This window comes from Capricornis sumatraensis, chromosome 16, assembly GCF_032405125.1.
Source record: "Capricornis sumatraensis isolate serow.1 chromosome 16, serow.2, whole genome shotgun sequence".
NCBI classification, from domain to species: Eukaryota; Metazoa; Chordata; class Mammalia; order Artiodactyla; family Bovidae; genus Capricornis; species Capricornis sumatraensis.
In genome coordinates this window covers 78,589,811-78,612,338 of record NC_091084.1, presented here as the reverse complement: position 1 = coordinate 78,612,338, position 22,528 = coordinate 78,589,811, and the positions used below count along the sequence as shown (strand labels likewise).

Below are 22,528 nucleotides of genomic sequence, written 5' to 3'. Positions count from 1 at the left end.
ATATGTAAAACAGACGGCAGTGCAAGTTCGATGCATGAAGCAGGGCACCCAAAGCCAGTGCTCTGGGACAGCCCAGAGGGATGGGGTGGGGAGGGAGGTGGGAGGGGGTTCAGCATGGGGGGACATATGTGCATCCACGGCTGATTCATGTCGATGTATGGCAAAACCACCACAAGACAGTAAAGTAATTAGCCTCCAGTGAAAATAATTATTTTAAAAAGTCAGTAATCAGAATCTGACTGATTTCTCACACCATATTCTTAACTGCCAAGCAATGATCATAAAAAGGTATGCAAATTGCTAGCTACTATTTATTGAACCAGGAGCTGTGCTTGACAGATTGTACATAGCAGTTCATTAACTAAATTCAATAAATTTTTGTTCATACTCTGATCATTTTCATATGTCACAGTTGATAGTAACATACTCACTATAACATGACAGAGTGTAACCATTTTAAAGCTCCAAAACTAATGGGCCATCGAACTTCTGAAGCAACACAATGAAGATTGCATCATATTCCTAACTTCCTTGTGGACTTCTGACTATTTAGTATTGCTCATGTCGTCATTGTAGGCTAAAAAACATCGGAGAAGGTGGTGACTCAAATAAAAAAAATCTTAATATCAGACAGGTTCAATAAATTTCTATTTATTAAATATTTTCAGTCATATTCCATAAATCACTTGCCTGCCATACAATGTATTTTCTATAAGGCAGAACAATTTCTGGCCACAGTGAATACTGAATGAATAAATAAAAGCATAAAGTAAAGTAAAATGTCAATAAAATATAGGAAAAGAAGTACTGAAGTCTAGAGAACTCTTTCCTATCTTATTGAAAATCTAAGGAAACTTCTAGTCAAAAATTTTAGGAAAATCATGTGTTTTTCTTTTTTCTTTTTTTTTCCAGTTCAGTCGCTCTTTATTTTTTTATATAAATTTATTTATTTTAATTGGAGGTTAATTGCTTCACAATATTTTAATGGTTTTGCCATACATCAACATGAATCTGCCACAGGTATACACATGTTCCAACTAAGAGGATGAGGAAGAAATCAGAACTGAGATTGTCAGCATTTGAGCAAACAGTTTATATTGATGTTTTCCACATCTCAGCAAGATTTAATTATCTTATATATAAAAGCTATTTATATTTCTCTGGTTATCAGTTTACTTTTCGGTAACATTTTATTATTAAAAACTGTTTTTCAGCTTTTACTCTTAACACTGAAAAACTGGAAATAACATGAATACACATTAACAGGTAAATAGGTAAATCAATTATAGCACATTCATACTATAGAATATTACTCCACATAAAAATAAACCAATTACAAACAATAACATGAATCTCTTTCAAAATGTTATACTGAATAAAAGAAGTCAGATGCAAAAGATAATATACTGAATTATTACATGTATATAAAGTTCTAGAAAGGCAAAGCTAGTCTGTAGGTGACAGAAAGTAAATCAGTGATTACTTGGTGCATCAGTGGGTGGAGAATGAACTACAAAGTTTAATAGACATGTTCTTATATTGTATAATCAGTGGTACAATGGATGTAATCATTTGTTAAAATTCGCCAAACTGTGTACTTAAAAATGGGTGCATTTTATTGCATGTGAATTACATATCAATAAAAACTATAAAAAGGAAAAATTAAATAAAAACTGCTTTTTAAAAATATCTCATCTATACACAAAACAGTTTCAGGGTATGCTCCATTCATTCTTTTTGATTCATTAATCAGTAAATAATTTTGAACACAAAGTATCAGGAAACATTGATAGTTGTTGGAGGTTCAATGGTGAATAAAAACAGATCAGAGCCCTGTGTTCTCAGAGCTTAAGATTTACTGAAAAACTCCAAAAAGAGAACAGAAAATTACACCACCAGCTGATCCTCTTGCCTCAAGATAGAACCAGTTCAGTAGTACAAAGTATTCTCTAGAGCTCCCATGACTACAGGCTGAAACCAGACTCTAGTTTAGACCACACCGTTTCCTCCCCTACCATAGTTACTTCACTCAATCCCTTCTTATAAATCACTTTCATAAAATCTCCATTTTAGGATCTATATTTAGAAAACCCTACCCATTAATAGCATGGGAGGATAGAGTTCAAGAAATATTTGCAAGTTATAAAGAACAAAGAAAAACTTGACAGTAGTCTAGAAACAACTGGATTAATAAAATGGTGGAATGGCCTTCTGAAGACATTTACATGCCCAGATAGGTGACAATACCTTATAGAGCTACAGCTAGGGTTTCTAAGAACACCAATATGCCCTCAATCAGCATCAAATTTACAGTCTGTTTATACCATAGCTGTGATTCGTGGGTCTAGTAATCAAGTGGTGATAAATGGGAGTTGTACCACTCACTATTATCCTGAGAAACTTGCGAAAATTTTATATCCTGTTCGTGCAATGCTTGGGTGGCCTAGAAGTCTTAGTTTTAAAGTAAAAGAAATTTTTTCCAGGAGACACAACTCTGATTCCTTTGAACAGAAAGTTAAAACTGTTCTCTGTCCGTTTCAAGCCTCCCATGACTCTGAATCAACAGGTGAAAAGACCAGTAACTGTGACAGCTGGGTAACTGAGCCTGACTACCAAGGAGAAACTGGGCTACTGTTCTACAATGGAGGTAGAAAAGAATGTGTCTGGACTGCAGAAGACCCCTTTGGCATCTCTTAATATTATGATACACCAAGATTAAAGTGAATGAAAATAACAATAACAACCTGGACAGGGTTACTAATAGTCCAGATTCCTGAGGAATGAATATTTAGATTGCTTACATCACATAAAGAACCATGGCCAACTGAAGTGGTCACTGAATACAAAGGAAGTGTAGAATAAGAAGGTAGTTATAAATACCAGCTATGATCGTGTGACCAGTTACAGGAGAGCCTGCCATATTTCCTCCTAATTTTCTCATGAATTTATTTAACTATATAGTTATACACATTAAGTATGTGCCTTTGTTTTCATCTCTGTCGTAGTCTCTTAACATGTAACATAAGATGTATTAACTTGGTGTCATATTTGTGTGTGCTTAGTGACTCAGTCGTGTCAGACTCTGTGTCCCCGTGGACTGAAGCCTGCCAGGCTCCTCTGCCCATGGGATTCTCCAGGCAAGAATACTGGAGTGGGATGCGATGCCCTCCTCCAGGGGATCTTCCCAACCCAGGGTTCGAATCCAGGTCTACCACACTGCAGGTGGGTTCTTTACCGTCTGAGCCACCAGTGTGTCATGTTTAAGTATCATTAATTTTACATCATAATATCTAAGTTAGCGGGTATCAAGAAAAAGACTATACATCATTTGAAGATTTCCTCTTCTACAGAAGGAGTTAGTATATGTTTGGTTGTATGGAGGGTGGTCCTATCATGTTAGAAAGAATTTTGACCTTGTCATTGTACTTATTTAGAAGTTAAGAATGGTTTAGGGAGATGTGTACATATGCCAAGTGGATGAGAGGACTTCTGATGATGGTTAATTTTATGTGTCAACATGATTGGGCCATGGGGTGTCCTGATAGTTGGTCAAACAATATACTGAGTAGGTCTGTATTAGGGTGGAAGAAGCACAAACTGGAATCAAGATTGCCAGGAGAAATATCAATAACCTCAGATATGCAGATGACACCACCCTTATGGCAGAAAGTGAAGAGGAACTAAAAAGCCTTGAAGAAAGTGAAAGTGGAGAGTGAAAAAGTTGGCTTAAAGCTCAACATTCAGAAAACTAAGATCATGGCATCTGGTCCCATCACTTCATGGGAAATAGATGGCAAAACAGTAGAAACAGTGTCAGACTTTTTTGGGGGGAGCTCCCAAATCACTGCAGATTGTGAGTGCAGCCATGAAATTAAAAGACGCTTACTCCTTGGAAGAAAAGTTATGACCAACCTAGATAGCATATTGAAAAGCAAAGACATTACTTTGCCAACAAAGGTCCGTCTAGTCAAAGCTATGGTTTTCCCAGTGGTCATGTATGGATGTGAGAGTTGGACTGTAAAGAAAGCTGAGCGCCAAAGAATTGATGCTTTTGAACTGTGGTGTTGGAGAAGACTCTTGAGAGTCCCTTGGACTGCAAGGAGATCCAACCAGTCCATTCTGAAGGAGATCAACCCTGGGATTTCTTTGGATGGAATGATGCTAAAACTGAAACTCCAGTACTTAGGCCACCTCATGTGAAGAGTTGACTCATTGGAAAAGATTCTGATGCTGGGAGGGATTGGGGGCAGGAGGAGAAGGGGACGACCGAGGATGAGATGGCTGGATGGCATCACTGACTCGATGGACGTGAGTCTGAGTGAACTCCGGGAGGTGGTGATGGACAGGGAGGCCTGGCGTGCTGCAGTCCATGGGGTTGCAAAGAGTCAGACATTACTGAGTGACTGAACTGAACTGAACCATATTAACATTTTAATCAGTTGATTCCAATCCCAAAGAAAGGCAACACCAAAGAATGTTCAAACTACCGCACAATTGCACTCATCACACATGCTAGCAAAGTAATGCTCAAAATTCTCCAAGCCAGGCTTCAACAGTACATGAACCATGAACTTCCAAATGTTCCCCCTGGGTTTAGAAAAGTCAGAGGAACCAGAGATCAAATTGCCAATATCTGCTGGATCATCAAAAAAGCAAGAGAGTTCCAGAAAAACATCTACTTCTGCCTTATGGACAATGCCAAAGCCTTTGACTGTGTGGATGACAATAAACTGTGGAAAATTCTGAAAGAGATGGGAATACCAGACCACCTGACCTGCCTCTTGAGGAATCTGTATGCAGGTCAGGAAGCAACAGTTAGAACTGGACATGGAAACAACAGACTGGTTTCAAATAGGAAAAGGAGTACATCAAGGCTGTATACTGTCACCCTGCTTATTTAACTTATATGCAGAATACATCATGAGAAATGCTGGGCTGGAAGAAGCACAAGCTGGAACCAAGATTACTAGGAGAAATATCAATAACCTCAGATATGCAGATGACACCACCCTTATGGCAGAAAGTGAAGAAGAACTAAATGAAAGTGAAAGAGGAGAGCGAGAAAGTTGGCTTAAAGTTTAACATTCAGAAAACTAAGATCATGGCATGTGGTCCCATCCCTTCATGGCAAATAGATGGGGAAACAATGGGAACAGTGAGAGACTTTATTTTCTTGGGCTCCAAAATCACTGCAGATGGTGACTGCAGCCATGAAACTAAAAGACGCTTACTCCTTGGAAGGAAAGTTATGACCAACCCAGACAGCATATTAAAAAGCAGAGACATTACTTTGCCAGCAAAAGTCTGTCTAGTCAAAGCTATGGTTTTTCCAGTAATCATGCATGAATGTGAGAGTTGGACTATAAAGAAAGCTGAGCACTGAAAAACTGATGCTTTTGAACTGTGGTGTTGAGAGTCTCTAGGACTGCAAGGAGATCAAACCAGTCAATCCTAAAAGAAATCAATCCTGAATATTCACTGGAAGGACTGATGCTCAAGCTGAAACTCCAATACTTTGGCCACCTGTTGTGAAGAACTGACTCAGTGGTAAAGACCCTGATGCTGGAAAAGAGTGAAGGCAGAAGAAGGAGATGGCAGAGGACGAGATGGTTAGACGGCATCACCGACTCAATGGACATGGGTTTGGGTGGACTCCGGGAGTTGGTGATGGACAGGGAGGTCTGGCATGCTGCGGTTCATGGGTCACAAAGAGTCAGACACGACTGAGTGACTGAACTGAACTGAGCTGAACTGAGTCAGTAGATTAAGTAAAGCAGGTTATCCTTCCTATCTAATGTGGGTGGATCTCATCAAGTGCCTAAATAAAACAAAACTAATAAAGATCGAATTCTCTGTTTGTCTGACCTCCTTTGAATTGAGACATTGAGATTTTTCCCTGCCTTCAGATTTGAACTGAAATGTTAGCTCTTCTTGAGTCTCACCTTGCCAGTATTCATATGAGAATTGTACAATCGGGTCTCCTGGGTCTCTAGCTTGCCAGTTGCCGGTCTTCCAATGTGTTAGATTTCATAATCACATGAGCCATTTTCTTATACTAAATCGTGCACTTGTGTGTGTGTGTGTGTGTGTGTGTGTGTGTGTGTGTGTGCATGAGTGTATTCTACTGGTTCTGTTTCTCTGAAGACCACTGACTAACACAGGACCTTAAGAACATGGCAGATTTTCTTTCTTTAAGGTATAAAAGGAAATCCAGTTATCAAGATAGCAGTTGATTAAATGTTCCCTGAATGAGAAATCTTCCAAAGCCAAGTCTTTTATTCAGAGCATCTATGCTCAGAGCGGAGCTGTATGTTTTGGTCTGTGGGACTGCTCTTGCTCTCCACTCATCTCACTAGAACCCAAGTCTAGCCACAGAGGGTGCTGGGGAGAAGTACTGCCTTTGCAATTTGCTCCACCAAGAAATCCTCACAGTCTTGCCTTCTCAGCTCCTTTAGTTCTCACAACATAGATGAGCCTTTTCCAAGTGCATTAACCAGCACTGTTTATTTCCTCAAGGGAAAAGTTATTTTGGTAGCCTTTCCCAAAATGGCAATTAAATGTTTCTACCTTTTTTCTACTATCCCTGTGATCAGAGAATGAGAAGGGTTAGAATTAATGTATGTGACATGGATAATCTTGACGCTATAGTCAGAACCTCTATTCTTTTTTTAACAGTGTTCATTGAACATCTAAAAGTACCAGACGTAATTAACCTCCAATTAAAATGAGTAAATTTACATTTTAAAAATAAATAAATAAATAAAATCGAAAAAAGAAAAAAATAAATAAATAAAAGTACCAGGCCAATTTTACTTACCACATGGGAACTCAATGTTATTGTGTCTGTGTGTGTATGAGCTGATGAAATTTTTTCAATGAAGCTTGTCTCTGAAGTGGTATTAAGTAGAATTATTTGATCATTTCAAAAGGAGATTACTAGTTCAACATTATTTATCATAACATAACAATGTTGGGAATAGGTTAAGAATTTGGAGGGAAAGTGTTTAAATAAGAATAATCTGAGACCTAACTTGGCATTGCTCTTTATTAGCTGCTTGGTCTAGGACAGAATTCTTAACTTCTCCATGCTTCTATTTCCTAATGTATAAAATAAGTATAAAAATGATAGTAGTAGCCATTTAGTAGATTTGCTGAGGATCATATACCAACTGCACAAACACTAAACACACTAAGTGTTCAGTTTTAGCTAATATTATCATTGTTATTATAACTATTACCTGTTTCCTGAAGGTGTGAAGCAACAGCAACTCATATACTGCTAATGGAAATGTAACAACCACTTTGGAAGACAGTTTGCTAATTTATGCCTTTATCATATCATCTATAATACAATATCTAAACTGTTTTAAAAAATGAAATATGAGGATTAACTTTTGAAAGATTCAACACCTGTTTATGAAGGCCAAAAAAACATTGTTGAGAGAAATTAAATGCGCAAATCATGGAGATAAATCATGGATTAGAAACTCATTATTTTTACCATACCAATGCTAAAATTTCATGAAATTTCAATCCAGATTTCAACAGAACTTTTGGAGAAGCTGACAAGCTTATTGTAAAATATGTATGAAGATATAGAAATTTAAAAGAATCTAGTAAAACAAATCGCTTGCAAAAAATGAGTTGAAGTAATTACTTAATGTCAAAACTTATATAAAGCTCCAGAAATCAAGAGTGTGTTGCACAAGGATAAACATGCAGACCTGTAAAATAAGAGAATGTACAGATATAAGACCAAATATATGAATGCTTACAAAGATATCAAAGTAATTCAATAGGGAAAACAAGGACTTTTCAACAAACTACGTTGAACATAGTTTCAACAAACTATGTTGAATCATCTGGACATCTATAAGGAATAAAATAAACCTCACCATTACTTCACATCATACACAAAAATTAACACATAATGAATGAGAGGTCAATGTATCAAAGGTAATGAAAATAATAAAAATTTTAATTTGACCTTGGGGTAAACTAACATTTCTTAGGTATGACACAATAAGCCTGAACCATAAGACAAATTAAAAGTTAAACTTTGTCAAAATTTTTAAATTTTGACTCATCAGATGACACCATTCTTAAAAGTGAAAATTCAAGCCACAGATTTGGAGAAAATTTTGCATATATGTCAAATTTATGTGACTAAGGATCTGTGTCTACAATATATAAAGAACAACTACAACTCAGCAATAAAAAAATACCCAGAGCTCCTATTTGTAGAATTTACAAACAGCTTGAAAAGAAACTTCACAAAATAAGATATATTAATACAAAAGGCCAATAAAAAAGTGAAAAAAGGTTCAACATCATTAATGATCCTGGAGATAATAATTAAAACTATATTAATTGGTGTGTGCTGCTGCTGCTGCTAAGTCGTTTCAGTCGTGTCCAACTCTGTGCGACCCCATAGGTGGCAGCCCACCAGGCTCCACTGTCCCTGAGATTCTCCAGGCAAGAACACTGGAGTGGGTTGCCATTTCTTTCCCCAATGCATGAAAGTGAAGTCACTCAGTCGTGTCCAACTCTTCACAACCCTATGGACTGCAGCCTACCAGGCTCCCCCATTCTCAAAAAAGGGCTAAAAGGAAAGCAACACTACCAAATAATATGGATACAGAAATACTGGTAATGTCTTATTTTCTGTGAGATGAGAGGGACAGGGAGGGCTGGCATGCTTCAGTCCAGGGGGTCGCAGAGACTCAGACATGATTTGGCAGCTGAATAACAACAAATGGTTGCTTTACAATGTTGTGCTGTTTTTACAACAAAATGAATCAGCTGTACGTATACATATATCCCCTCCTTTTTGTATTTCTTCCCTATTTGGATCATCACAGAGCACTGAGTAGAGCTTGCTCAGCTATATAGTAGGGTTTCATGCTAGTTATGTGGGGCTAGTGGTAAAGAACCTGCCTGTCAGTGCAGGAGATGCAAAACACAGATCTGATCCTTGGGTTGGGAAGATCCCCTGGAGTAGGAAATGGCAACCCACGCCATTATTCTTGCCTGGAAAATTCCATGGACAGAGGAGACTGGCAGGCTGCAGTTTATGATGTTGCAAAGAGTTGGATATAACTGAGTGCACACACACGCACACATGCACACGCACACACACATGCACACGCACACACCCGCACACATGCACACGTGCACACACACATGCACACACACGCACGCGCGCATGCGCGCGCGCACACACACACACGTATACCCCCAAGTAGAGTATATATGTCAATCTCAACCTCCCGATTCATCCCACTCCCTCTTCCCTTGTTTGGTCATTTCTTCTTATGTTTCAGATATTTGACCACATTTTTAACGCTGCCTATTGTTTCATAATGACTTCATGAATCCCAGAGGTAATTGTGATCTGAGTTTCTGACTCAGAAATAGATAAATGTCCACCATTAATTTTCTGCCCTGCTGATCCACCTTTCAAGCATTTGATAGCGGTTTTACAGAAAAGTTTTAATATTGATAGGAAAATAGAAGCTCTTTTTGTGATACAAGTCAATGGGGAAACTACATCAGACGTCCATATACTGGGGATTTGCCACCTTGATATTAATATCACATTCAATTTTCTTAACAGTCCAGATAGAGAAAGGGGATTCCCACATGATTAGATTCCAAGTGTAGGAAATAATTTCCCCATTCAAGAATGGGTAATTCTCAAACATGTCTCGCCAGAAAACCTGCTCGTAAGACAAAGCCTTTTCCTCAAAAGAGATAATTAATTCCTGGGAGAGAAAACAGCAGCTATGAGACAAGGTCCCTGAACCTTACGGAAACCTCTTTAAATACATGTAGCAAGGAGAAGGCAAAAATTATTTTTGTTGTCATTCACCTCTCTAGGGCAAGCTTTGTCATGGATAGAGTGCCATTTGACCTCTGCACTCTGCCTCTTGCCCTGCAGAACCAGAGTCCTTTATTGAAGGTCACTCCTCCATAGCATTTCAAGAGAACCCACTCTAAAGTCAAAACCAGAAAACATATTTTAACAGGATTTATGTGAAGAAATTTTGAAGTTTAAAGATAGATGTAAAGATTTAGTCTGATAAGATCACTTCCTTTTTTAACAATTTTATGGATGTATACTGGACATACCAAAAAAATTAAACATGTTCAATGTATACAGTTGTCCATTTGATAGTGAATTACCTGAATAAGATCTCCCTGAATATGATATCCCAGATCTTACATATATTTTATACTGAGAATTACTTATTACAAGAAGCAGTCAGTCTGGAAATGATTGTTTCTGAACACCCAAAACGTCATTAAGGCCATCTAAGACAACTAAGGTAAGTTTCTAAACGGTGCTGCTGCTTATTAAAGATCATTACTTACCATGTATTGTACTCATTATTTCTCAGCAATTTTCAGATACAGTAATAAAGTATTTCATCCTTATCCCAATTATTGAAGATGTTGTTTACAGTTATCCTTAACCTAACTTCATGGTTGAAAAATTTGAGACTCATAGATATCAAGCAAATTGTAGGACCCAGCTCTCTGATACTAGGCACCAAGCTTTTGGCATTAGATATCTCCTTTAATAAGGAAGACTAATCATAAATGAAAACAAAATTAGACTACATTTCACACACATGAAAGACATTCATGAATATTAAATGACATAAATCATCAGCTATTAGTTCCAGCACAAGCAGAGAGAACCTTTCCAGGGATCAACTGTTATGAATAATACAAGTTTGGGGGGATTCCTTGAGGGTAAAACTGGTAATGATTCTTCCTGAGATCACTGCATAGTTAAGTCATAACATTACTCAAGCTGTCAGTTTTTTCTATCTCCTAGTTGTACACACAACAATTAATGAGTGTGTCATATATGTCACCTCAAATAATTCTTATAACAGCCTGTGAGGTGGATATCATTCTCAGGTCACAGATAAAGAAACAGAATATAATGTGTTAAAATAATGTACCCAGATTAGGAAAGTGAAGATAGAAGGATCAGGAACTAATCTGATTTTTCTAATTCTCAAACAAAAACACTTAACAACAGGGATAATCACTATAGATATTTTTCAGAAGAGTATGTGAGCCCGTATTTTGTAAGGAGATAAAGGAGGAAATATCTGGGGCTAAGAGAGAGGCCAAGATAAAAGGGCTGTTCAGTAAAAGCAGTACCACTTTTTTCTTAACATTTGGGAGTTCCTATGTTATTATGTTGTGTGTGTGTGTGTGTTTGTATGAACTGATTAAATGGCTTCATATAAACTTGCCTCTGAAATATTAGAGTAGTATTAATGTGATTATAATTATTACAATCATCTCAGAAAAAAGACTACTAGTTCAACACTGTTATTATAACATAGTGAAACAGAGCATAGGTTAAGAATTTGGAGAGAAAAAAAATTAACAAGTATAATCCGATCCAACCTTGGTCCTCCCCTTTATTAACACTTGGTCCTGAGCAGAATCCTTAACTCTTTATGCTTTTATTTCCTAATGTATACAAATAGGTATAGAATGATAGTAGTAACCATCTTTAAGTTTGCACTAAGGCTTAAAATATCAAACGTTTGCAAAATCATTTAGCACACACCAAGTGTTCAGTAGGTTTTAGTTAATATTATCGGTGTTATTACAACTACTAACACTAGTCTCTGAGACTGCACAGCTGCAAAGTGGATGATATTTTACTAACCACACAGGTTGCTATCATATGAAAAGGGATATGTACAAAACAATTGCTACTATATTGGGCGTGCAGCAATCAATTATTTTAAACTATGCATTATTAGCTGTTGTAAAGTTACTGGACTTAGGAAGCATGCATTATGACTACTTCTAAGTACCTCTTGTATCCATTCCTTAAATTCCCATCACCAATGTTCTGTTGCTCCTTATGCAATCATTATCAGCAGTTTATTAATACAACTTGGGTTCTTGCGTCTGCCTTCCACCCCCTTACTTAACTGCAGGCCATTTCATCCAAGACAAAGATCTTTACTAGAATAACATCCAAGATTCCCCTTCAGATTCCTGTTCACCAATTCACCCATAGTCTCAGTTTTCATGATTCCCCATTTCCAAAAGACTAAAATGAAAATTGTATAGCTTTTCACTTCTGGACTTTACACCAAACTTCTACCTCCTTTTCAGGACTTATTGCTACTACGTATGTGATGTACTGTGTCAAACTCTTAGTCATCTGGAATGAGAAAGTGTGCACAGCAGGTCTCCCGCCTGTATGTTTACAGAAGTTATTCATTTCTATGATCTTAACAAAGACTCCACCTGGGAGGCAATGAGATTATTTATGAAGATCTCACAATCTTTTCAATACAAGCACACACACACACAGATCGAAAGAATTCAACACTTAATAGAATGTTCTAAAATTATTATATATTAGGACGAGAAGTTTAATAAACCCAAGGGTGCATTAACAAAATATGTTTTCTTTTCAGGTAGTGCCATTACCCATCTCAAGAAACGCATGGAGAGCAGGAACAATGTGACGGAGTTTGTTCTCCTGGGGCTCACACAGAATCCAAAGATGCAGAACATCATATTCGCTGGGTTTTTGGTCATCTATATCACCACTGTGGTAGGAAATATGCTCATTGTGGTCACTGTTACTAACAGTTCTTTACTGGAATCCCCCATGTACTTTTTCCTAGCTTATCTCTCCTTTATTGATGCCTCTTATTCCTCTGTCAATACTCCCAAATTGATCGTAGATTCACTCCATGAAAGTAAAACTATCCTATTCAATGGATGCATGACCCAAATCTTTGGGGAACATTTCTTTGGAGGAGCTGAGGGCATCCTGCTCACTGTGATGGCCTATGACCGCTATGTGGCCATCTGCAAGCCCTTGCACTATACAAGCATCATGAATCGGCGAGTGTGTGGGCTGCTAGTGGGAGTGTCATGGGTGGGAGGCTTTCTTCACGCAACCATACAGATCCTCTTCATCTTCCGCTTACCCTTCTGTGGCCCTAATGTCATAGATCACTTTATGTGTGACCTGAACCCTTTGCTCAGTCTTGCCTGCACTGATACCCACACTCTAGGGCTCTTTGTTGCTGCGAATAGTGGGTTCATCTGCCTACTAAACTTCCTCCTTTTGATGGTCTCCTATGTGGTCATCTTGCGTTCCCTAAGGACCCATAGCTTAGAGGCGAGGCGCAAGGCTCTCTCCACCTGTGTCTCCCACATCACAGTGGTCGTCTTATTCTTTGTGCCTTGTGTATTTGTGTACATGCGACCTGCAGCTACTTTATCAATTGATAAAGCAGTTGCTTTATTCTACACTATCATCACTCCCATGTTAAATCCCTTAATCTATACTTTGAGAAATGCCCAGATGAAAAATGCCATTAGGAAATTGTGTAGTAGGAAAGGTATTTTCGGTGATAAATAAATGTGCTTAGAACACATTGATTCAATAGAGGCAATGGTCAAAAGGACATCATGGATGATCTCAGCAAATACTTGTGGGATAAAGAAAAAAATTAACTGCTACAAATCACAGGTTCTGCATTGAGTAGATCAGAAATGAGTGCAAGAAAAGAGAGAAAAATGACCCATAACTGCTCTTTCCGTATGCATGAAATTCTACCAGATTTGGGTTTCGTTTTACTAGCTTCAACCAGTTACATGAATTCACAGATTTTTCTTCTAATAACAAATTAAAGAAATAATGGAATTTATTGCCATCGAGTAATAATCTCTATAATTCCTCACAACCTCAGATATGCAGATGATACCACTCTAGTGACAGAAAGCAAAGAGAAGCTAAATAGCCTCTTGATGAGGAAGAGAGTGAAAGAGCCAGCTTAAAACTAAATATTAAAAAAACTAAGATGATGACATCCGGCCCCATTACTGCATGGCAAATAGAAAGGGAAAAGGTGGAAGTAGTAACAGATTTCCTCTTTCTGGGCACCAAAATCACTGCAGAAGGTGACTGCAGCCATGAAATCATGCTTCTTGGCAGGAAAGCGATGACAAACCTTGCCAGTGTGCTGAAAAGCAGAGGCATTACTTTGCCAACAAAGATTTAGATAGCCAAGGCTATGGTCTTCCCAGTGGTCACATACCGTGGTGAGAGCTGGACCGTAAAGAAGGCAGAATGCCAAAGAATTAATGCCTTCAAACTGTGGTGCTGGAGAAGACTCCAGACTCCTCAAAGTCCCCTGGACAGCAGGGAGAGCAAACTGGTCCATCTTAAGGGAGATCAACCCTGAATATTCACTGGAAGGACTAATGCTGAAGCTGAAGTTCCAGACAACTCATTGGAAAAGTCCCTGATGCTGGGAAAGATTGAGGGCAGAAGGAGAAGAGGGCATCAGAGGAAGAGATGGCTGGATGGCATCACTGATGCAATGAACATGAACTTGGGCAAACTCTGGGAGACGATGAGGGACAGGGAGGCATGGCGTGCTGCAGTCCATGGCATCGCAAAGAGTTGGACACAACTGGGCAACTGAACAATAACAAATAATCTCTATAATAAACCAAGGAGGTATGCATAAAGATATGTGTGCATACATGCATGCTCAATAATGCCTGACTCTTTGTGACCCCATGGACTGTAGGCTCCCCTCTGTCCATGTGATTCCCAGACAAGAATAGTGGAGTGGGTTACCATTCCTACTCCAGATGAATCTTCCCGACCCAGGGATTGAAACTGTGTCTCTTGAATCTCCTGCATTGGCAGGCAGATTCTTTACCACTGGCACCACCATCTGGGAAGCAGAAAAAGGAAAGTGTCAAAAAGTGTCATAAAGAGGAAAGTATCAAAGTAGATGTATTAGAAAGCCAGTAATCAAAACTGACTAATTTCCCACCATGCCCTGAACTTCAATGAACTTCCAGGCAATGATGACAGAATGTTTAGATAATTGTACTACTAACCATTTACTGAGCCAGGACCTGTGCTTAACAGTGTATATATTGGATCATTATCACTAAAAGCCTAAAGATTTTTCATTAATAACTGTGCTTGTTTTTATATATCACAATTGATAGTCACATGGTACCTGCAATATTATAGTATATAACTATTTAATGCTATAAACACACTGGCCCTGTCTACCTCTGAGGGGTAAATAATGAATATTACACCATTCCCAAATTTTCTTGTAGCCTTCAGCACCATTTAGTATTGCTCATATAACCCATGCTCTGCTGGTAACACATCAGAAAGAGTAATGACTCAAATAAAAGAACATTTTGATGTCAGAAAAGAATTTCTATTTTTGACATATACAGTCACACTTTGTAAAATACTTGCCTACTATACAGCAATAGTTTCTACAAGATAGCACAATATCATATGCATAATAAATATTGAATGTGTGGATGAATATATAAAGGAAAATAATTAAATTCACTAAAATGAAGTCCAAAAAGTAGTACTAGAGGCTAGGGAATTCATTTCTACTTTAAGTTGATTCAACTTCAAGGAAAAGTCTGGCTTGACCTCAGAGGGAAGTACAATTTGCTTTTATTCCTATTTAAACTGAAGATGAGAAAGAAATTTAAATTACACTTCTCAGCATATGAGCAAATAGTTTACCTTAATATTCTCCCTGCTCTCAGCAAGATTTTTTGTGTTATTAATATAAGCTCTTTAAGCTATATTCTTCAGTTAACCTATTTACTTTTCAGTAACATTTCATTATTAAAAGCTGTTTTTTAAAATGTGTGGCTCTGTCTGCGTACAAAGCAATTTCAAGATAAATGCACTCCTTTTATTCTTTTTTGTCTTAATTCATTAACTAATAAACATTTTGAGCACACAGTATGTATCAGACATTGATAGATGCTGGGGTTGAAATGGTAAAAAAGAGAGAGAGAGAGAGGAGAGAGACCTGGATTCTGCCTTCAAAAAACTTAAGATCTGTTGAAAAATTCCCAAGAGGGAGTAAAAAATTACAAGGTGTTATAAATTATAAACTAGTGGAAAAGGACAAGGTACCATGAAATGTGTGGGGAATAGAAATTTGTACAGCCACTTGGAAAATCAGTGTGGAGGTCCCTTAAAAAACTAATATGATTCAGTGATCCAACTCCTAGGGATATATCCAGAGAAAACCACAATTTGAAGGGATGCATGCACTCCAGTGTTCATTACAGCACTATGTACAACAGCCAGGACATAGAGGCAGCCTACACAGCCATCAACAGAGGAATGGGTAAAGAATGTGTGGTGCATATATACAATGGAATATTACAAAAAATGAAATAGTGCTACTCACAGAGATGTGGATGGACCTAGAGACGCTCATACAGAGTGAAGTAAGTCAGAAAGCGTAAAACAAACATTGAGTAATATCACTTACATGTGTAATCTAAAAACTGGTGCAGATGAACTTATTTGCAAAGCAAAAATAGAGTCACACATATAGAGAAGAAACTTATGGTCACCAAGTGCGGAAGGGGGAGTGGAAAGAATTGGGAGATTGGGACTGACATATACACTCTACTATGTATAAAACAAATAAATAATAAGAACCCACTGTATAGCACAGAGAACTCTATTCGGTGGTGACCTAAATGGAAAGGAAGTCCAGAAAGGAGGGGAGCTTCCCTGGTAGCTCAGAGGTTAAAGCGTTTGCCTGCAATGCGGGAGACCAGGGTTTGATCCCTGGGTCGGGAAGATTTCCCTGGAGAAGGAAATGGCAATCCACTCCAGTTTTCTTGCCTGGAGAATCCCATGGATGGAGGACAGTGGGCTAAAGTCCACGGGGTCACAAAGAGTCAGACACAACTGAGCGACTTCACTTTCACATACGTATATGTATGACTGGTTCACTTTGCTGTAGAGCAAGAAACTAACGCAATATTGTAAAGCAACTATACTCTGATTAAAATTAATTTTAAAGAAGAACTATGAGAAATGAGAAACTGTAGAAATGTGTGTGCCATTTAATATTTATTTTTTAATATAAATTTATTTTTATTTATTTTAATTGGAGGCTAATTACTTTACAATATTGTGTTGGTTTTGCCATACATCAACATGAATCCGCCACGGGTGTACATGTGTTCCCCATCCTGAACCCCCCTCCCACCTCCCTTAAGTGCTATACATGTTTCCTCACATATGAAAAAGCTTTTTAAATAAATAAATAAATAAATTTTAAAAAATTTTTAAAAAGCAGAAGCCAAATTATATGATGTAATTATTATATAATATGTTGCTGGCACCTTAACCTAAAGATACCAATGTTTTCAATTATTATTTTCATAAATCAAAACTGTTCATAAAAATTATAAATGTGAGTATAGTTGGGCATACCCGCAACTGTTGACAGCAGTGATTAGCAACAAAACAGAGCACAAAAACATATGGGAATGAGTTTGTGGTGGCAGCAGGGTGGTCTGAGGAACATGGGTACATGGATGCAAAGGAAGAGTGAAATAGAGCTGATAGAAGAACAGTATTTTAACTGTTTTAAGGATAATTAAAATCGTCTTGTGATATAAGTACCAGAACTTCAAGAGAAAAAAGTTAAAGCAGCATAAGCAATGAAGTGCGATGTGAGTAGAGATCACTGTTACAGCTGATGAACCCATGATCATCTCTGGGACCATCTGATCATGCTCAATGGGAAACTATGTGAAGTTTCTTTTTTAATAAATATCACCAGTTTCATTACCTCATTTCTGTCCAAACTGCCTGGAAAAGACACCCTAGAGTTGCATGTAATGAGTAAACAGTACGTGGACAAAGAGTCATATCTCAGTATGTGTCTCAGCCCTACCACTAACCTGAAGCTGGGTCGAGCATGCCATCCCTTCACCCATGGGCAAAATCTACACTTTCTCCAAAGAGTGAAGTCCTGGCCTGGGAAGGAAGGCCACATTCTAAATGAATTCCTTCCTTGGATACTCATTTCTCAGTCAAAGGGCTTCTTTTTAGAGAGCTCATTACTCTTTTTATAGTTAGTGCCCTGACATAATTAATGATTGCACGTGAACTTTTCCGGTTCAAATCACTCTGTTCTGTTCTCTGACTGGACCCCACCTAATACAATATGGAAAATACATAATACAGTGCTAGTCTTATAAGCACGTCATAAATAGGATTTCTTCTACTGTACAAACAAGATTTAATGAACAAGAAAATTCACACACAAAAAAATCTATATTGAGGCCAGAGTCCAAAATAAAGGAATATCATTAGGCACTCTTTAATGGTCAGTAGCAACCAACACATCTCCATGTTACATAATAAGACCAATTCAAAACTCTAGATTTGTACTTTTTAGCTTCTGAAGATATTTCCAGATTTCCTGTTAATAGATAAGTATTTATTAATTAAGAAGCATTAAGTTGGGATAAGGAGAGTGAGAGCTGGGAGACAGTAAGTCTGGATTCCAACCCAAGCTTTAGTTTTTGTGCTTAAGTGGCTATCAGCAAGTATTATTCATTCCATTGTTAGATTCGATATATTCATCAAGAGGCTTGGACTAGAGTACCTCTATTACTTCTATCTGTAATGTTTAATGATTCTGTTTAACTATTATCTGAACTCACTTTTTTCTTCCAGAGTTTCTTCATAGCACGTTTTACCTCAGCATTTCTGAGGGTGTAGATTAAAGGATTTAACATAGGGGCCACCATAGTGTAAAAGACAGCAACAGCCTTATCAATGGGCAGAGTGGTGACTGGGCGAAGATACACAAAGATACAGGGCACAAAAGACAAAAACACTACTGTGATGTGAGAGACACACGTAGAAAGGGCTCTGTGCCTCCCCTCCAGGCTATAGTTCTCTAGGGAGCGCAAGATGACCACATAGGAGACCAACAGGAGGAGGAGGTTTAACAGGCAGATGAACCCACTGTTGGCAGCAACAAAGAGACCAAGGATGTGGGTGTCCACACAGACAAGTTTCAACAAGGGGTACAAGTCACACATGAAGTGGTCTATGACATTGGGGCCACAGAAGGGCAGCCGGACTGTAAAGAGGATCTGAACGGTTGCATGGAGAAACCCTCCAGTCCAGGCCACCCCCAGCAGGAGGAGGCACAGCCTGTGGCTCATGATGGCCGTGTAGCGCAGAGGCTTGCAGATGGCCACGTAGCGGTCATAGGCCATCTCTGTGAGCAGGATGATCTCGGCAGCACCAAAAATGTGTTCTGCATAGACTTGAGCCATACACCCATTAAAGGAGATTGTCTTGATCTCCTGAAGGGAGTCCACAATCGACTTAGGAGCTGAAGAAGAAGAGTAAATTGTGTCTAGCAAGGAAAGATGGGTCAGGAAGAAGTACATGGGGGAGTTCAGAGCCTGGCTGGTGGTAATGGTAACCACAATGAGCAGGTTGCCTGACAGGGTTACCATGTACAAGACCAGAAACACCACAAACACTATTTTTTGCATTTGGGGGTTCTGTGTAAGACCTACTAGAATGAATACAGTCACATTTCTTTCGTTCTCCATCTATGTGGTGTGGGTAATAAAAATTCTGGGAAAGAATGCTTTGCCTTTAAAAAAAGAGAAAAAAGAACCGTAAAAAAGTGAAATACACTGAAACTCTGCGTTTTAACAGTACTCTTATGTCACAGATGAATCTTGCTTTTCCCAAAACTCTGTAGGAATAGTATCTTAAAAGTTATTTTAGTTGACCTAGTCTTTTTTTATTCTGATCTCAAACTATTTTTATAAGACATAGAGTAATCAGAAGAAAGAAATTCAGTTTCCTTGGCCATAGTGTCTGAAATACTTTAATGGAACATCAATTTATTGGAATAATTTGGACATTAGAAGTAACAATTTTGGAGGCTAATCTAAAAGTTTATGCACAAAATAACATGAATTTAAAAATCACAAAATAGTCTATTTTACAAATTATGTAAAAATAGGGAAAAATTTAGTGAATATACTTATTGAATTAGCATTTAAAGATTACAGATTTTACATACATCTTTTAAAAATAAAGTTCAAATACAAAATTTCACTTATAAAATTTTATATACTTTTCTAATCTATGTTAAAACATATGTATAGAAGATTGTTAAGAAAAATAATTTAATACATTGAGGACATTTGCTCCTGAATTTGAGATTATGGTTGATATTTTATTTCCCACGTTCTTCAGTATTTTCCTAATTTCTATAGCTTACATAACTAATTATATGATTAGAAATTAAATATAATCTTCATGCTTTGTCTTAGAGTTCTAAAGCTGAAACTATGTGGTCTTAAATTGATTGGAATATGCATGAGAAAACAGACATAGGGAATTGTATTTTGACACATCATGGGACCCCAAGAAATATCTGAATATAATTAACTGCTCTCATGTACTCAAAATTGTTATCAATTCACCAGCTAGACATAGAGTAGGGGCAGAGCTGGGTGCTCACTGCTTTGAGAAAATTACTGTGAGGGGTGAGGCTGCCCTGACTGCCCCATGGGTCTCATAATTACCCTAAATCCCATCTTTATTCTACCAAGCAAAGATTATTGACCTCTGCATTTAACTTATAACATTTATACTTATAGTCAATAAGTCCTCTGAATAATCAAACCAGTCAGTTTACTACAAAGTCTATTTCAACTTACTTGATGAGGAATACACATATTATTCAATTAAACTTTAAGGTAGCATATAAAACGAAGTTTTACGGGACATTAATGACGACATTATTAATGTTCACTTTTTCCTGTATCTCAGACTCCATTATTCTCTTTATATACTCTTAAAGCAAAAAAAAAAAAAAAAGCAGTGAAGAGGAAAATGAGTTCTCCCAGTTACACATGGTCAAGTTGAATAATGAGGTATGTGGAAAGGAAACCTCCTACAGATGATCCCATCAGCTCTTCATTGAGAAGCTAGCTTTAGAGTTCCAAGCCCCAGGATAGTGGTCTCCCTTCTGGATAGGTCAGTGCATCAGAGAATCCTTCCAGGGAAAAGAATAAGTGAGGAACAAGTTGAATGTACTTCTAATTGTCAGTTCTTCCCTAGAGAAGATGGCCCTTGGGGGAACCAAGAACCTAATAATACGTTTTTATAATTTCCTGAAGGCCTGTACCAAAGGTTGGATTTCATGATCAAAATCACATAGAAAACCTCAAATATGACTCATTCATTTTTATTGTTTCACTTATGGTTTCAGCTTCTTGCAAACCTTAAAGTAATCAGGACACAAGTTAAAAAATAGTTCTATCTTATCAATGACTTTGATATCCTCTATTAACAGATAGACTCAAACACATGATCACTTTCTTCCTCTTTACTAGACTTAGCTGTGCCTATTAACATTCGAATCCTCTACAATACATATTTTTGGAGAAACGAGAAATAAAGTGTTAATCTCACGGAGTAATTCTTTTCTCTTATAAGGGCATTCATACTACAGGTGATAGGTAAGAACTTAAACAAACAAACTTCCTTCCAAACAGAGAAACATTTATCACTTGTTTAAATTCCATAGACTCACACATTATGAAATATAAACTTTTACTATAAATCTGCTGCTTTCTCATTCTTAGTAGAATGCAGAGATTAATTTTCACCATATGATTCTTATAATAATCAATTAATTAAATGTTGTTGCGCCTTTGCTGTGTTCACGCTATACTCACAGCTTCACATTCACTATTCCATTTATAAGAGCTTCGCAACAGTCCTATGAGGTTGGTAAACTATTATTTACTTTAAAGATAAGGAAATGCGGTTAGAAGGTAAGCCACTTGCCCGAGTCATGACACCAAAATAAAATAGAGCAGTCTGTATTAAAAAATCAGGATGTCTACCTCTAGCTTTTTGGAATTTAGCTCTCCAGTATAGGGCTAGTTTACTTCTTGGAATCAGCCATGTCAGAGTTTGGACAAAGTGACCATGTGTAATCCATGGCAGTTATTTGGCTAAACTGTGTGACGTACAGTCAAATGTTAATGAGTTCAGGATCTGTTTAACAAGTTCAGAATTTTTGTGCCCTAAAATTCTTCCAGTACCAAGGGATAGTTAGAGAGTTTGGGGTAGACGTGTACACACTGCTGAATTTATTTTTATTTTTTTTTATTTTTTTTACTGTACAATATTGTATTGGGTTTGCCAGACATCAACATGAATCCGCCACGGGTATACACGTGTACACACTGTTGGGTTTAAAATGGATCAACACACGGAACTGTACAGCACAGGGAACTCTGCTCAGTGTTGCCTGGCACCCAGGAGGGGAGGGGAGTGGGGGGAGAAGGGGCACGTGTATATGTGTGGCTGAGTCACCCGAAGCTATCACAACAGTGTTACCCCAATACAAATAAAAAGTTTAAAAGAAAATTCTTCCAGTACCTTGCATTTTATCAACTCATATGCTCTTTAAAGATAAGGAAGATGCAGCCCAGAGAGGAAACACGGCTGATTAGTGGTAAATAAGAATCCAAGTCTTTTAATGCCCAACACAGTGATTTTTTATCCCACCACATCTTACCTCCCATAAGATGACTTAAGTCCAGTGTATACAAGGGGGAAAGATAAATCACCTTAGGCTGACCAAGAAAA

The 22,528-nt window shown here is 37.7% G+C and overlaps 2 protein-coding genes across 2 annotated transcripts; one reads left to right on the top strand and one right to left on the bottom strand.

The window, feature by feature from the left end:
- The first annotated feature begins 12,487 nt into the window (after positions 1 to 12,487).
- On the top strand, positions 12,488 to 13,423 carry LOC138092657 (olfactory receptor 4C46-like). The gene has a single exon (XM_068988720.1). It carries the CDS (start codon positions 12,494 to 12,496, stop codon positions 13,421 to 13,423), a length of 930 nt encoding a protein of 309 aa, XP_068844821.1. The 5' UTR covers positions 12,488 to 12,493.
- A 5,105-nt stretch (positions 13,424 to 18,528) lies between these two features.
- Positions 18,529 to 19,458, bottom strand: LOC138092656 (olfactory receptor 4C12-like). The gene has a single exon (XM_068988719.1). It carries the CDS (start codon positions 19,456 to 19,458, stop codon positions 18,529 to 18,531), a length of 930 nt encoding a protein of 309 aa, XP_068844820.1.
- Positions 19,459 to 22,528: the final 3,070 nt, after the last annotated feature.

Excerpts from the sequence above, each read along its gene's own strand:
- LOC138092657 (XM_068988720.1), top strand. The coding sequence starts at position 12,494 with ATGGAGAGCAGGAACAATGTGACGGAGTTTGTTCTCCTGGGGCTCACA.
- LOC138092656 (XM_068988719.1), bottom strand. The coding sequence starts at position 19,458 with ATGGAGAACGAAAGAAATGTGACTGTATTCATTCTAGTAGGTCTTACA.